The sequence below is a fragment of the Haemaphysalis longicornis genome, unplaced genomic scaffold (assembly GCF_048455015.1).
Source record: "Haemaphysalis longicornis isolate Haplotype H1 unplaced genomic scaffold, Haemaphysalis longicornis Haplotype H1 scaffold_2, whole genome shotgun sequence".
Classification (NCBI taxonomy): Eukaryota; Metazoa; Arthropoda; class Arachnida; order Ixodida; family Ixodidae; genus Haemaphysalis; species Haemaphysalis longicornis.
This window is the reverse complement of record NW_027526295.1, coordinates 262,115,897-262,131,061: the sequence shown is the minus strand read 5'-3', so window position 1 is coordinate 262,131,061 and position 15,165 is coordinate 262,115,897. Positions and strand designations below refer to the sequence as shown.

The window sequence follows — 15,165 nt, the reverse complement described above, 5'->3', positions numbered from 1 at the left end:
GTGTTCTGTGTGTTTGGACTGAGGCATCGGCAAAGCCTCAAGATCGAATGGGCCTTCTTGCCCTTGTGAGTGCTTGGCTGGTGACTCGAAAACACAGCTTAGTGTAGTTTTCAAAACACAAAAACAACTTTGTAATCAGTTCACATGCGCATCTTTTAAATACTGCCATTTGTAATTATTTTGCCCAAAATTTTCATATTTGTCACTGAATAAAAACTATATATATGCAAGTTTCGTATGTGCATACTACCGGGAACTGCAGCTATAACACCAGTTTAATTGAGCATATTGATAGACAAGCAGACAAGGAACTTTATAGAGCATATTGATAGAAAATTATTTGACTAAATAAACGGATGGACAGATTGCACTTAAAAAGACATATAACACTTTGGTATTAGGAGCATCTGTCAGCTCTTGAAGATTTAAATACAAGAACGATAGAAATATGACCAAGAGATCCAAAGTTGCTGTTAGTGGTAGTTGACTGCCAGACAACTGTGGTTTATGAAAACAAGAAAGCTTGAAATTGCTGAGAGAATTGCTCAATTGAAAGGAAATGCATGTAATCGATTGTTCTAACTTTTAGACTGCAAGCAGTTTTTTTTCTTAATGTTTTCTCTTAAAAAAACCATGCTCTGAAAACACACCCTGCACAGAGAAGGGCTCCTGCCCCACTGTCTAGTGGTGCTCTTTTCTTCCCCCGAGGAAAGGTGTTTTAGGTGGGAAAGCCTTGTCATAGGAAAAAGATGCTGGGTTGTAGGTGCCCTTCTTTTAGAGATGCATGTATGCATTTTTGGTACACCTACGTGCCCCTGTTGCCCAGAAAGCTGGATGGCATGCCACCCTTGCGGTGACCCATCCATTCCAGTGCCACGGGCATTTGTCATGCTGCAGGCAGGATAAACTTGTTACCCTTGCAATCAATGATGATTGCTTTGTCCTTTCTGGCTATCGTTGTAAGCACTGAATTGCAGGTTCACAGGAAACAGATGGTCAGGCCAGTTCGTCAGCACGTAGCTCAGGATAAAAAGCCCAGCAGTTGTTTTGCAAACAATGGGTGCATCGTGCAGCAAGCAAACAAAGCACGCATTGTAAAAAGACAGTAAGTGCTCACCGTGGTGGGTTAGGGTTCTGCTTGCACAGTGCAAAGCACCCACACCTGAGCCCCCTTATACAACAACCTGTCTGGTCTCGCAAGTTAAAGCAGCAGTGTGGATGCTGTCCAAAACATAAATGTCTGTATTGTAACCAGTTCAAAAGGGAATGAAAACTTGGGAAAAGTTCTGATTTTCACCAAATAATCGCACCTTTCGCAGTTATTTCAGCCTTTATTCATCAACGACCAACAGTTATTTTTAGAAATAGACAAGGCTAGCATTTTTGTCCCGTTTCCCTCCAGTTCTTACTGCTTGCTGTGGTGCACTTGTATTCACTGGCAGTATGAAGGAACTGTGGCTGTCCTGTTTTGCCAGACAAGTCTTCTGACTGAATTAGTACACCGAGACAAAACTTGAAAATTCGTGTCTCTGAACTGTAGTCATAAGTGACGCAAGCGAGGCAGCTTGGGGCATGGAATTGCCTTCCTAAAAGTAAGTATAAATGTTTTGTCACTCAATTCAGCCACCATACCAAAGCGAAAGAATGCCTGAACACAAGTGTATATAGGTTGGAACATTTCATACTAAAACTCCTGGCGTGGCTTATGCGTTTGCACATTATTCAACACAAAAATGGCCTCGGGCATATTTGAGGCAAACTAAGTACATAACTGAGGGTGTTAGCGTTATTTTAATTAAGAAGACAAGGCGTATTTTTTGCAAATGCGGATGAAAAACTACACACCAAAAAGATGGTGGAGAAAATAAACAAGTTAAGAGCTAACACTGAAAAAAAAAGATTTCGGTTCATGCTGTTCCAAGCACAACAAGAAAACGTAAAGTAATGTGTGCTGTTCCACCAGACGGCTTGTGCGCAAAGTGAAGGAGGGAAAATTTAAACGAATTGAGCAAACCTCCATTGCACTCATCATGGGAAGAGTACAAGGGGTGAGAGAGGCAAGGAGAGGCAGTTCCGTGGCACCACCCGAAGCAGAACTGAAAGTTGGACAGGTTTGTATATCTTGGGAAAAAACAGTGCCTGTGCTTATGTTATAAGTTAAAACACAAGCACAACAGTGCTTGTGTTGTGCCACTTTCTTGTTATTCTGTTTGTTTGCGTGCTGTGTTTTTACCAAGACAAGACCACATCTTTCAACAGCACTTGCAGAGAAACAAGCGGATGCACAGACAATTTTTTAGCAGTGTTAAAGCGAAGCTTTTTACCTCTACCCCCCCAAGGGTTCTTTCATGACTGTTGGTGTCAACAGATAACTCACGCGAACAAATAAAAGAAGTTACTGACACCGCCAGTAATCAAACCTGGAACAAATAGAGAAACGGCGAGAGCCCGTTGTCTTGCCGATTGAGCTAAGAGTCCACGCAGAAATGGGGAAGGCAGATAGTGCGCTCACCGAGCACATCTGCGGGTTTACCCTGCATTTTCGTGAAAAGCCATGCCATAGTGTCACGTGACCTTTCGTGCCGCAGTGCGCTCCACCCATGGCATGTGTAGAGACCATGTGCGTGCCTTGCTCATGCGCTAGGAGTTAGTAAAAATTAAAGGAAGCTCGCACCAACGCATGGCACCCGACTTATACACCATCTCTGCCGCTGATCTCGTCGTCTCCGTTGGTGGCGGCAGAGATGGAGGAGAAATGAGATAGTCTTGAAGGAGCCATGAAGACAAAATACAAGTTGGGTTTATTAGAAAGACTGCTTAGTCCTGATAACAATGATACCAATATCATCGCAATCTTTGAACAAATAACGGAGATATTAAAGAAAACGTGTGAAGCCGTGGCGACCCCAATTTCCCACAACTTTTCTATGACGTCACGGAACCTTGTTTGTGAGATTGGTGGCCGCCTAACTGACCTGTCGCGACGACACGACTGGACCACTGTAATGGGGCACCTAGTTCCATTTGACCGCAGCACTTGAATGCTAACATGCAGTTAACGCACTGAAAGTTATATTTTTTTGTTGGCCCGTATGACATCATTCTTGCTCATAACCGTCACTGTGGCGCAAAATTTGAAAGTTTTTGAATACTTCTTGCTTTTTTTTCGTTAAAAAAACATTTTTTGTGGCTCTAATGGAGCTGAGTGAGATACTGAATCCTAGTTCTTTCAAATTAAATGAAGTTGCATTTTCTCTTCATGGCTCCTTTAACACCGGGTTTGCGCTTCCTCTAATTATATAAAAAGAGTTTCCACTCATGTGCTTCACCAATACAACTCAACCAACCACCATTCATGCAGTGATTGAACCTTAGCAAACAATATCTATTTGAAGTATTAAAGGGGGTTAAGTGCATTACACTTGTCTCTCATTTCACTTTTTCTAGAGCCACGTGTGTGAATTCAAGTGACGTCGCATAGGTAATCGTTGTGGGTGTCGTGTACAGCTTCACTTTCCAACCACCTTCACAGGGTGGATTGGCGCGCATTTTTTTTCAGGAAGGCATATTTTGCCAGGGAAAAGGAGAAGTGGTCCTTGCTCATCATTTCGAACTTAGTACTGCATGTGCTGCTGTGGTGTGTATTGTGAGGGCTCAGGGTTTCACCTCATGTTACCCAGCACCTTGGTTTTAGTCCCGAGCTCTCGGCAATCTCTCACACAGTGCGTATTTAATGAACAAAGATAACGTGGGTTAACAAAAATTGTGCTACAATGCAAAGTGGCGTGGTTAGTCAAGAACAATTGGTTCCTGTGACGAAGATGACCCCCTGTGCAATTGACGCCTGCTGTTCCCCCAGTCGGTTCTTGGTCCTTTACTCTGAGTGGGGTGATCCTGAGATGAAGATGACCCGTTGGGCGATTGACGGCTGCAATTTCCTGAGTCGGTTCTTGGTCTTTTACTCTGAGTGTGGCTGGTTTTCTGTCGCTTCACTGGAACTGGCAATGTAACATCCACAGGAGCTGCCTTCATTGTGGAAAAGGGGCAGAACAGCTTGCCCCCAGAGTTTATTTCCTGCTTGCTATCGCCTGCACGAAGGTAACTGATGTATGCGTAAGGAGTGATGTGGAACTTCTCTGCGATGTAGCCTTCCAGCAGGGCCCACGCCACTATGGTCTCGCACCGTTCTCGCGGAAGGTCAGTCTTGGTTACTCCCCGCTCCTTCCATTTCTTGGCATCTTTGCCAGTCCAGGCGTCGACCAACTTTGCTGCAGTCAGCTGTTCGTTAGCTGTGCTTGCCGCTGCAAGCACTTTATACACACTCTTGACATGTGCCGTCACATCGACTTCCTTGATGAAGTCCTTGGAGCGGCAGTTGTCACAAATGCCACTGTGGCAGCGGATGCCTTCATGCTTTTCACCAAAGTGGTCCAAAAACACGACTCTACGGCACTTGCGGATGTCCACACAGTATCGCACCATCGCATAGACATTTTCCTGGCCACACTTTTCAGCGAAGACAGCCGAAGTCTGGCGAAAGATGTCGGCAAACCGGAAGAGTATTATGCACGTGGCTGGTTGGTCATCCCTCCCTGCACGTCCACTTTCTTGGTAGTAGTTCTCGATTGACTTCGACATGGTGTGGTGAATGACAAAGCGCACGTTTGGCTTGTCAATGCCCATACCGAAAGCAATGGTAGCTACGATGACCAGCACCTTACCCTGCATCCAGCGGCCATGCACATTGCTGCGACTTTGAGGCTCCAAACTTGCGTGGTATGCGCTGGCGGGAATGCCATAGCTTTTCAGCCCCTCGGCCAACTCTTCAGTCTCCTTGATGGAGAAGCAGTACACAATGCCGCACTGGCCCTGGAAACGGCCAAGGATCAGCTTGGCAATAGTTTGGGTGACCTCGTCCGACGCAGCAGGCTTTGGCACAACCTCGTAGGCCAGGTTTGGCCTGTCCAATGGCGCACGCAACACCACGGCATTCTCAATATCGAGCATTTTCTGAACGTCCGCAACAATGGTTGCAGAAGCTGTGGCAGTGAGGCCTAGTATCGGCACCTCGGGAAAATGACGCCTGATTATGGCCAGGTACTTGTAGTCTGGCCTGAAATCATGTCCCCACTGGGAGCAGCAATGCACTTCGTCTATTGCAATCCTGGCAAATCGCTTGCTGCGGTACGCCTTTTCCAGCGTTGACATAAAGCGCTTGCTCTTGGCCATTTTTTCCGGCGTCACGTACAGGAGCTTCAAACTATCATCACCACTGGCCACTGCCTTCAGGATGCGGGAAGTTTCAGCCCTCGATACGCTGGCCGACAGCATTGAAACTGGGTACGAAAGTGCCTCTAATGCCATCACCTGATCTTCCATGAGAGACAACAGCGGCGACACGACGACGGTGACACCCTTGGAAATCAGCGCTGGAAGCTGGTAGCACAGGCTCTTGCCGCCACCCGTGGGCATGATGAGAATGCAGTCCTTATTCGACAGGGTCACGTTGATTGCTGGTCGCTGCATTGACCGCAAACCTGTCAAATGGAACACGTTCTCGAGTATCTCTTGGACTTGCGCCGACCACGCGAAGTCTGACTTTGTCCAGTCCGTGCGGGCTATCTCGTCCAGCGACTGTTGTTTCAGCTTTACCATTAGCTCTTCTTTTTTTCTAACGAGGCATTCTCGTATCGTAGTTAAGCGAGATATCTCGTTTTCAGTAGAAATTAATTCTTTGTTGACCTGCGCAAGTTCTTGCTCCCAGGACGACAAAGCCATTTTAGTTGCCCCGTGTCTTCTTCGTGGCTGCAAAAACAAATCACGCACTCATTTTGTAGAAGCTCACACTGCCCAATGGTTAAGTCATGGTGAAATATTCACGCCTCTGAGAGGATAAACAAGTAAATTATTTTGGCGGCGAGAACTCGCTCTTCCCGGCAATTTTGCACAAGTTCGTGAATACTCCGCTAGCTAGGAGTGGAGACACTGATTTCCTTTTCCGCCTTACGTCAGGAATGAATCACGACAGTGGTCGTACTAAGGCTTAGGCGCGAATGACGTATCCATGCTTGCGCTACGAGAAATAGTTACCAAAGTTTCTGAAAAATAAAATTGAAAATTTTTTAACCGCATTCTGCGTTAAATTATTTCGAATCTTCTCTGTTCTTGTGTGTTCATTTTATAAAACAGTGCTCGTTATCTACTGGTCGAGAACTCGGGGAAACTTGGCGTACAGCACACATTCGCATGCCATTCCTGAAAGCGCTAAAGCGTAGCTGTGGCGTAGCGGAGTAGCCGTCGCAGCTGAAGCGGCGACTGGTATGCTTATTCTGTAATAAACCGCAATATCAGACGATTATCCCAAGGTGTTGAGGTGACATCACCTGTAGCCTGGCAAAAAACTAGCAGTGACGGCGCGCAAATCAGAACGCGTCACAAGTATATTTAACTCAAGTAAACCCAGCGAGTAGCTGGCAAATAGTGCAAGTGAAGAATAATGTTTATAAATCCCTCTAGATAATTTTTCCCCTCATCCTCGCCCCCTGTGGGCGTTGCGAGCGAGTAGGCACTGACAGCAGCTGGTTGCCGGTATAAAAGAGAGGAGCCGGCGGATTCCGACGTCACGTGCACTGGAAACAGGCGGAGTGATACAACGTGCGCGCATCGGCCGCTCTTGCACTGCCGGCTTTGTTGGATCTTGAGCGCATCTGGTGCCAGCTCTGCGGCTTCGTGTCGGATACCTCTGTAGTGCAACGAAAACAACTCATCGGCAATGTCGTGGCAGGCGTACGTCGACAACCAGATTTGTGCACAGGTCAACTGCACGGTGGCTGCTATTGCTGGCCTCAGCGATGGAGCCGTTTGGGCGAAGTACGAAAAGGACTCCAGCACGCCGGTGAGCAAGCCGGTCTAATGCCGGTACCCAGGCTAGGCCTAACAAGCCGACATGTTCAATCACCTTTGTGGCAGGGTTTGAAAATGGGGCCTTCGTTCCATGCTGCGAACCCGTTACTCTCTCGAGCACTTTGGAGCATTTTCTTGCGCGTAATTTACCTTCATTTTGTTTACCGTCATGCGCATCTGTGCAGCAGTGGTTATCTTAAGAGTTATCTCCCGTACACGCCCAAAGGCGTTACCTTGTTTGTCAAAAATTTCCCCGAGTCTCTAAACTCGGTGTGGGTCTGCTCTGCAGTAGTTTGCGCTTGCTACTTGTTACGCGGTGACGTCTCCAGTTACGGCTATCATTTATTTTTCGTCTAACTGCCTCATCGTAGGCTCCTTCCGTCCCTTGTCTGTCCGGGGCCGCCGCATGTGCCCAGTGACGGCTGTTGTAGTTCTCCCCTTTGCTTTCCCTCCGTTCTATTCGCGCCGGCGTTCTGCGCCGTTCTAGACCGCCGCAGTACCCTGCGTTTCGAAATTTTCAGCATGCCGGCCGTGCCGTTGCCACCGAAGCCTAGTCTGTAGCTCGTTCCGCCGTCCTCCGTGAAACTCCTCCGTGACGGCAGTTGCCGGGCGGTAGGCCTAGGTGTGACTAATCGGGTGTTTGGAGACTCTGCTTGGGTGTCCGTGACGTGGGGTCTGTTAATTTTGCACTTGTCGCTTAATCCGCGCGGGCAGCAGCCGCAGCGAGGGAGGGGGTGTATCGACACGGGGCGGGGCGATTTTTCGTCTTGGGCCGCCGGTCGAACCTGTTTGCGGGAGCGGGGGGAGCCCTCATCTGGCGCCCTGTTTGTGTCGGTGCAGATCACGCAGCAGGAGCTGAGAACCATCGCGGATACGATGCGGACCAACCCTAGCGCTTTCAACGAGTGCGGCATCTACCTTGGGGGCAACAAATACTTCTGCCTATCCGCCGACAGCAGCTTGGTGCGGGGCCGGAAAGGCGGTTCTGCGCTGGCCATCGTTGCCACCAACACCTGTGAGTTTGCGACGCGCACTTTCACGCCGCCTTCGCCATCCTGCCGCGGTGTTTTTACGCCGGATATTGCCCGTGCAGACTTCGCTCCTGTCACTGGAGCCTCCCATTGCTGCGGTTTTTTTCCTTCGTGCTTGGGGGTTTGTCTTATGGCAGGCCAAGTTATTTGTAGCGTTAAGTTGCGTGTTCTTTATCCTTGAGTGCCCTTCTCTTTGGCGATCGCCGCATTTGCAGGTGTTGAACTCTTGTGTGCCATTTTAATGCCGCGCGCTATTTCTTGCGGTCCCGCCTCTTCTGCCGTGGTGTTGCCATGCCTGGCGTTTGTTTTCTGCTGTCATTTGGTGCTGTTCGGGCTCGCCTGGCCTAAGACCTTGCGGGATGTGCCAACTTTTGCAGGCTTGCTGGTAGCTGCTACCGAGGATGGCTTCCCCCCTGGCCAGCTGAACACTGTGGTCGAGAAACTAGGAGACTACCTGAAGTCAAATAACTATTAGGTGTGTGCATCTTTCTACAGGCCCTGCCGAGTTTCCTTCACATTGCGACACTTCACGATTTTCTTTTGTTTGGACAGTGTTCGGTTACTTGTCAGTCCCAATCATTTCTTTTAACAACCAGAACAATTGGGCTTAGTTAAAATTCATAGTTACGTGAAGGATGCAGGGATGAAGGCCTGTTTCTCGTAGGGGGGAGGGGCTCTCCAACACATAGGCAAGTCAACTCCGCATTCATTCGTTACCACTATCAAAAATTGCAGAGGCTTAAAGTTTTTATTGTGTTATAGGTATGAGTTTTGGCGAATTTCTGCCCCTTCTGTCTGAATTTGGCAATGCTCTAGACGTGCAATTCACACCAGTTTGTACTGCGATACTTCAGCCCTTTCTGCTTAACTTCACTAGCTCTTGCTTTCTGTTCGGCATTGCCCATTTGGGTGCCTGATTGTGGCCTGCTTGGTTGGCTGAGGTGTAGTTCCAACTTTCCGTGCATCCAGCCCCTCCCAGTTGCCGTTCTCATGGGTGGCATTGCCGTTTTCTGTTCCGTTTCAGTTTTACAAAGTGAAGACACCTGCCACGAAATTGCATGCGCCTCCTCCTCGCCCTCCTCTCCCTGCCACTGAAGGTGCCACTTCCCTTGCTGCCCCCGATGGTCTGACCAAGATGCCGTGAAGCCTGGGCAGTGTAATCTGCTGAAAAGGACGCAGCCTCAGCAACTTCTTCTTTGCATAGCCCCGCGTTCCTTTTTTTTTTTTTTCCTCCCGCATATGCTCACTGCCTCACGGACACTGTTAACACGACACGCTTGTCCATGACCTACTCTTTGTTTCTCTGAAGGGGGGAGGCGCTGCTCTACAACAATGGGGAGAACACTTCTCACTTGCATTCGTTGGCGCTTTTTAAAAAATTGTAACCCTTCTTTTCATGTGTGAGTGGTCTTTCTTTTTTCACTGTCTCCACCTCCCCAGTGATTTTTTTTTTTTTTTCAATGGGTTGGGGAAGCGATTTGTACGTCAAAGGCAAAACTGTTGATGTGAGTGGAAAGAAGCAGTGTTAAGCAGAGCGTGCCGGTTAGCGTAAATTCCAAGGTGTTGATGAATGCCTACCAAACTTTCATGGATACACATGTTGAGAGGTGGACAGGTGCTATTAAATTATTTTGTGCTGTTACTCATGGTCCTTGTTTGGTTTATTTTCTTTTCCTAGTGTGCTTCCTCCACTGCATTATCTCAGCAGCACCTGCGCTGTCGCTAAAATTAATGGGAAATGTACCCCACACCATTGTCTCCTCTCCAGGCTGGTAGAGGAGGGGGAACAGGCCGGACTTGCTTTCCAATCTAGTGCCATCTGTGAACACTTTGATGACTTTGCCGCAGTTCCATTCAACCTTTCCCATCTCCAAGTGCGGGGTATAATGTGAGCCTAGTCAAGAAGAGCTGCATCGTGGGGTTTCGTACATTTCTAATGTGGATGCATGGCTGTGAATGGACAGTGTAGTGCATGGTGCCGAATGATTGCCGGCTTGTTCCACTTGCCAAGCACCTGTACTGTGCGGCAAGCTTCTGAGCGCTTTCAACACCCCCTGCTTGTGTGAGCCGAGCGTAGACTCTCCTGTTGCACTCGGCGTGCTGCCCTTGCGGCATTATTGGCGACAGGCAACTGCCTTCACAGGGTGGGCACTTGAAAGGTGTATCCCCATTGGATTTTGAGCTCTATGCTAGCATTTCCACCACTTCCAATTTGCAGGCCTGTTTAGCTGGTGGGGTTGCCAGTTTGTCTGCAATATTGGCATGTTCAAGGGGCGGAGAGTAACGGGCCATTGAACCTATTCTTAAAAGAAAGCCCTGTGCACGTTTTCAGCAGAATCCATGGTGCTCAGTTGTGTGACAGCAAATACCTCTGTGTGGGACGCTGCTCAAGTTCGGTGGCACTGGCGCTGTGCTGGTCCTAGATGTGTGCGTACTGAAGTGTTTCTTTTTATCCTGGTCGCAAGTGGGAAGCTGCTGTGCCGAACAAATTTTCTTCCTTTGGTTTCAAACTGCCCGCTCTCCGTTGTGAATAACCCCTGGTGTGCTGGCGCATTTCCCCTTTTGTGGCCCGTGCGCGTCTTGCAAAGCCCAGGCTGAATGCAGGTGGGCTTGAGAGTGGAGGTGAAAAGGCCCTACTTGGGCGGTCTTAACGATTTTGTTTTATATGCGGGAATAAAGGAATGATAGTGATCTTGAGTAAATGTTGATGCTGATTATTGCTGGTGCTGGTGTCCCACTGCTGAGTTGCTTAATTCGGCCAGTGAGAACTGTCCATGCATTGCAGCATACCTCCTGTGTTGCATCGTCTTGGCATGGTGTGGGCCCCAATTGTGAGGGTACTCCGCAAGGAGAATCTTGTCAGCATGCTTGTCACAATCTGACCGACAGCAGTAACAGCTTCTGCCCATAAGCTTCAAGACTGGATTTGACACGATGCACTTAACTTGTCGCTGAGCATGTCTAGGGGCTAAAATTGCTCGACGTAGCCTCTGCTAAGAAAATACATTGCTGGGTTGGGCTAGATAGGTGAACATTAGTGCGTGTCAACAGACCATTGCCCTTGTGGCTGCTTCAGGCAGAGAGCCTGTCAGCTCCCGATGTCTCCCAACTCCACTGTGGGGGTAGGGGGAGTATACATTGATGGCTCCTATGGGACTAGACTTCCTGGGCAGCCACAAAACCACATGCAGAGGTATTGGGGATCTATAGCTCTTGTATTACTTTGAAAACTGAAGTTTCGTGCAGTTCGTGTCTGAAATGGTGACGGTCTTGCTAGAGGTGTGGTGCAAAGGGATTTCTAACTATTGCTATCGGTTTGCGAGTGTTGGAGCCAACGGTGTTCTCTGGCGAACAGCTACAATATTTAATTATTGCAGTCAAGCAAAAATTGTATTGGGGTTTGTAGTTAGTCGTATGCTTTGATATACAGTACTTTGAGAAAATATTCGAAAGAAATGGTGAGCCCTGTTTCAAAACAATTCCCCAACAATATTTCCTCAGGAAAGCTCTGCACAGCTGCATGATTGATTCTCAACAGTGCCATGGTGATACTTTATGTTACACGTGCATTTTGACAAGTTATTTTGAAATAGTCTTGCATTTTATTGCCGTGATAGCAACCATGGAGGGAAGGAGGGGGGGTAGCATGAAGCATGTCTAGGGGTAGGAGGAGGCCGCCTGCCTGTGCATCCGCCACTGTATTTTGACAATATGGAATTTGCAATTTCCATGTGGATGTCTGGTATCCCCATTTGCTGCAATTCCTTAGGGATGCGTTCTTGTGGTGATAGTGTCTGCGCTCAACTATTTCTTCACTACATTTCGTGGAGAGAGCTCTGAAAACTGACAAGGGCAGCACTGCTAGCGGCAATGCTTGCTCAGCCAGATGTGAATCGGTATCGTGAGATGGGATGATCATGGATGATTGTGAGCACATCATCAATGAGATTGGGAACGGACAAATAGGGGTTATCAAATCCAAAGAACCACTAGATCGAATCTGTTATGAGGAGCTGTCGCAACATTGTACGGGGCTCGCCCATTGCAGTAGTGACGACACCAGTGGTGTATTCACAGCCAAGTTGCTCCTCATCACCAAAGTTTGGTGCTCTCTCCGTTGCAAGTAAGCTGCAGGGTCCAAGCTACGAGGCTGTTCCACCTAGGAAGCACTAAATAAGCAACGCTTTGAGCCTTTATTTAGTGACACTGCAAGTTTTCCCACTGAATTTAATTCAATCGCCATACAATATAATCCCTCCACCAACCAAATTAATCCAGCTATCAGTAGAATGTTCAGTAGTGATTCGTGTGAAATTAGGCACAGCTTTGTGGACTTGGCGTGGTGGGGTGAAAACGTGGCGAGACCTGCAGACCAGGAGAGCAGTCTCGTTTGATCCGTAGGTGCCGTGTGCTGATTATCTGCAAGGTCGTCAAAAGTATCGTCTGCTCGCGTATTGTTTCGCGAGCAGACGACACTTCTGTAGCGAGCAGGCAATATTTCTGACGGTCTCGAAGACGATATTATAATTTGGAAATTACGCGTAACGCTGCAGAAAAGCATTCATTAGTTGAAAATCAAAATGGAAAGAGCGTTCAAGTAATGTTCTTATCAAAGGAGCTTCTGATACGCGAGCAGGCGATATTTCTGACGGTCTCGAAGACTATATTATAATTTGGAAATAATGCGTAACGCTGCAGAAAAGCATTCATTAGTTGAAAATCAGATGCAAAGGGCGTTCAAATAATGTTTTTATCAAAGGAGCTTCTGAAGGCATTGTTACGCGACGAGCAAACGATACTTCTGACGTGTGTTATCGACGGCACGCAAGGGCTCAAGAAATACCATGTTTTCACCACACCACGCACGACAAAGTCTGCAAAGCTGTGCCTAATTCCCTGGACATTCTTCTGGTAGCTGGATTAATTTGGTTGGCACTTAGAGTGAATTCGTTGGCACCTGAATTGAATTGTCTGGAATAAATTAGAAGGCGCTTGGAATAAATTGGCTTGCACCTGAATTAAATTGTATGGCGATTGGATTAAACTGAGCGGGAAAACCTGTAGTTCTACCTGAACTGTGGGGGACAAAAAAGCTTCCAAGTCGGCCTCCGTAGAATGGGCGCGAGTTGATTGGAAACCGTGCAACCTCCACTGTGGCAGTTATTAAAGGGCCCTGAAACACTTTTTCAACTTTTTTAAAAATCTGAAATGCTTGCAGAACGTACATAGTCACCGAACACACCCAGTGCTTAGATTGCGATGTGGAATGTAGTTACCATAGCGACGTGGTCTCCTCCGCGAAAGGACCATTAGAACGTCCGCAGTTATGGTCATGCAGGTAACCGTTAGCAGCTGCACCGTGCAAAAAAACAAGTCACGGGTGAACTAAGACTCCGGTTTTACGCGCCCAGTGTACACCAGTGCGAAAAACAGAGGGTGACTTTTGTCACATCACCTGGAACTTGCATCGCTACTCTACGGCGCACATGCGCATGGTTGACGGGCACGAGGATGCGATGCGTACCCGTAGCCGAATCACATGTTTAAGCGCATCAGTTGTGCCGCGTACAGCTGGCAGTTATTAAAGGAGCCCTGAAACACTTTTTCACCTTTTTTTAAAACCTGAAATGCTTACAGAACGTACATAGTCACTGAACACACCCAATACTTAGATTAGAGGGTCGCAAAGTACCTCAGCCAAAAATGACTGCTCTATGCTCATCAGATAACCTGGAAAGTCGCTCAAAAGGTTTTTCTCTCTTTCCCGGTCTTGGATGTTCTTCAACGGGCCGAATTACGACACTGAAGCCATGCATGTAGCGGCTGTTGGCCGGTTTTCCTTCAGTCGCAGCAATGAACGCTTTTCGATAGCAACTTTAAAAAAAAGCCACAAAGCAGAAGCGGAAGGCGTATCTGGTGCGACGAGCAAATAACGCAGTGCTTCCAGACGCGAAGGAAGGAGTGGAAGCGCTTATTGAAAGTGTTGCAGGGTCCCTTTAAAAGAGGCTTTCTCTTGGCTGGCGTGTGCAGGAATGGTTTAGCTTGTCCGAGCACTCTGACGACAAATCCAAATGCACTCCCACCCCACTCGAGCCCTCCTCACCCACATTTCACTTACATCTTTCCCGCCCCTCTGCCCACACTGCGGGGACTGCGAAGATACGCCCACGCCACCTGGCACTGCCCCGCCCTGCTTCCCCCCGTCTCCTCGCGCGCTCGGACGCCCAGTCCCAGTGCGCCCTGGTCGACAGGGCTCGGGACCACGGAGCTGCCCTTCCGCGGCTCAACCATGTCTGGGCCTAGCCAGAATAAAACGCAGATCTCTTTCTCTGTGCACTGTGCATTCGCCACCGATAACGTGCCTGAAAAACAAAAAACTCTTGCTTTCAAAGCGGGATCGTAAACACTGGTCACTGAGGACTTTCACACTGCACAGAAAAGTGCACACAGAAACAAATTAGTTTGCAAAGTTCAAATGGAGGCGCCGAAGGTATAACTGGGGACGATGCGCGCTGCAGTGGAGGGCTCCGGAGGAGGAGGACGAGAGGGAAAACTTTATTTATCCCATCCATTGAGTGCAGTCACTCCGGACCAGTGAGGGGCTCGAGTCCTCAGTCCAGGACTCCCTGGCTGTAGCCGGCCTTCCGTGCCCTATTCACCAGCCGAAGCTGGGAGCAGGGGTCGGAGCTGGTCAGCACTTAAGAATTTTTGAGGTGCACCGAAATAAATTAGTCTGAATTGCAGTCCCAAAATGTTTACCACGATAACTGCAAATCAAAAGCACGGAAGTCACCCGCATCGTGCAAGCGGAGCTTTCATGGATAGGGCTCACTTAGGGCGCCTTAGGCGCTATGCGCATTGTTTTTAGTACAGGCATTTTAACAGCAGAGCTGTTTAAGCTTGTACTTCCGCCGTCGAAACTTTACCAAAAGAAATACCCAGCGCACGTGAACGTGCGCCTCCTGAGGAGCGCCCGCAGTCGGCCAGACTTGCGCCACGTGAGGAGCTCGCAAAAATGTCAATAAAATACCGAGCCTCGTGAGGAGCGCCCGGCGTCGGCCAGCTCGACCTTCGAGAACACTGCCCAGCGGTCGGGGCGCGATTTGTCGCGTCTTAACCACTGAGCTACCGCAACGGTCAACCTGGGCCCTGTATTCGTCTCAGGGCCAGACTAGGTCATGAGACGAGTAGCGCGACACCTGGAACAAAATTTGTCAGCCAAGTTTGTACT

The 15,165-nt window shown here is 48.4% G+C and overlaps 2 protein-coding genes across 2 annotated transcripts; one reads left to right on the top strand and one right to left on the bottom strand.

The window, feature by feature from the left end:
- Window positions 1-3,713: 3,713 nt before the first annotated feature.
- LOC144170547 (ATP-dependent DNA helicase Q1-like) lies at window positions 3,714-5,925 on the bottom strand. The gene has a single exon (XM_077700405.1). The coding sequence runs from the start codon at window positions 5,776-5,778 to the stop codon at window positions 3,790-3,792; it is 1,989 nt and encodes a 662-aa protein (XP_077556531.1). The 5' UTR covers window positions 5,779-5,925; the 3' UTR covers window positions 3,714-3,789.
- A 697-nt stretch (window positions 5,926-6,622) lies between these two features.
- Chic (profilin chickadee) lies at window positions 6,623-9,391 on the top strand. Its single transcript, XM_077700409.1, has 4 exons — window positions 6,623-6,895; window positions 7,744-7,918; window positions 8,312-8,409; window positions 8,959-9,391. The coding sequence occupies exons 1-3, from the start codon at window positions 6,773-6,775 to the stop codon at window positions 8,407-8,409; spliced, it is 396 nt and encodes a 131-aa protein (XP_077556535.1). The 5' UTR covers window positions 6,623-6,772; the 3' UTR covers window positions 8,959-9,391.
- The last annotated feature ends 5,774 nt before the right edge of the window (window positions 9,392-15,165 follow it).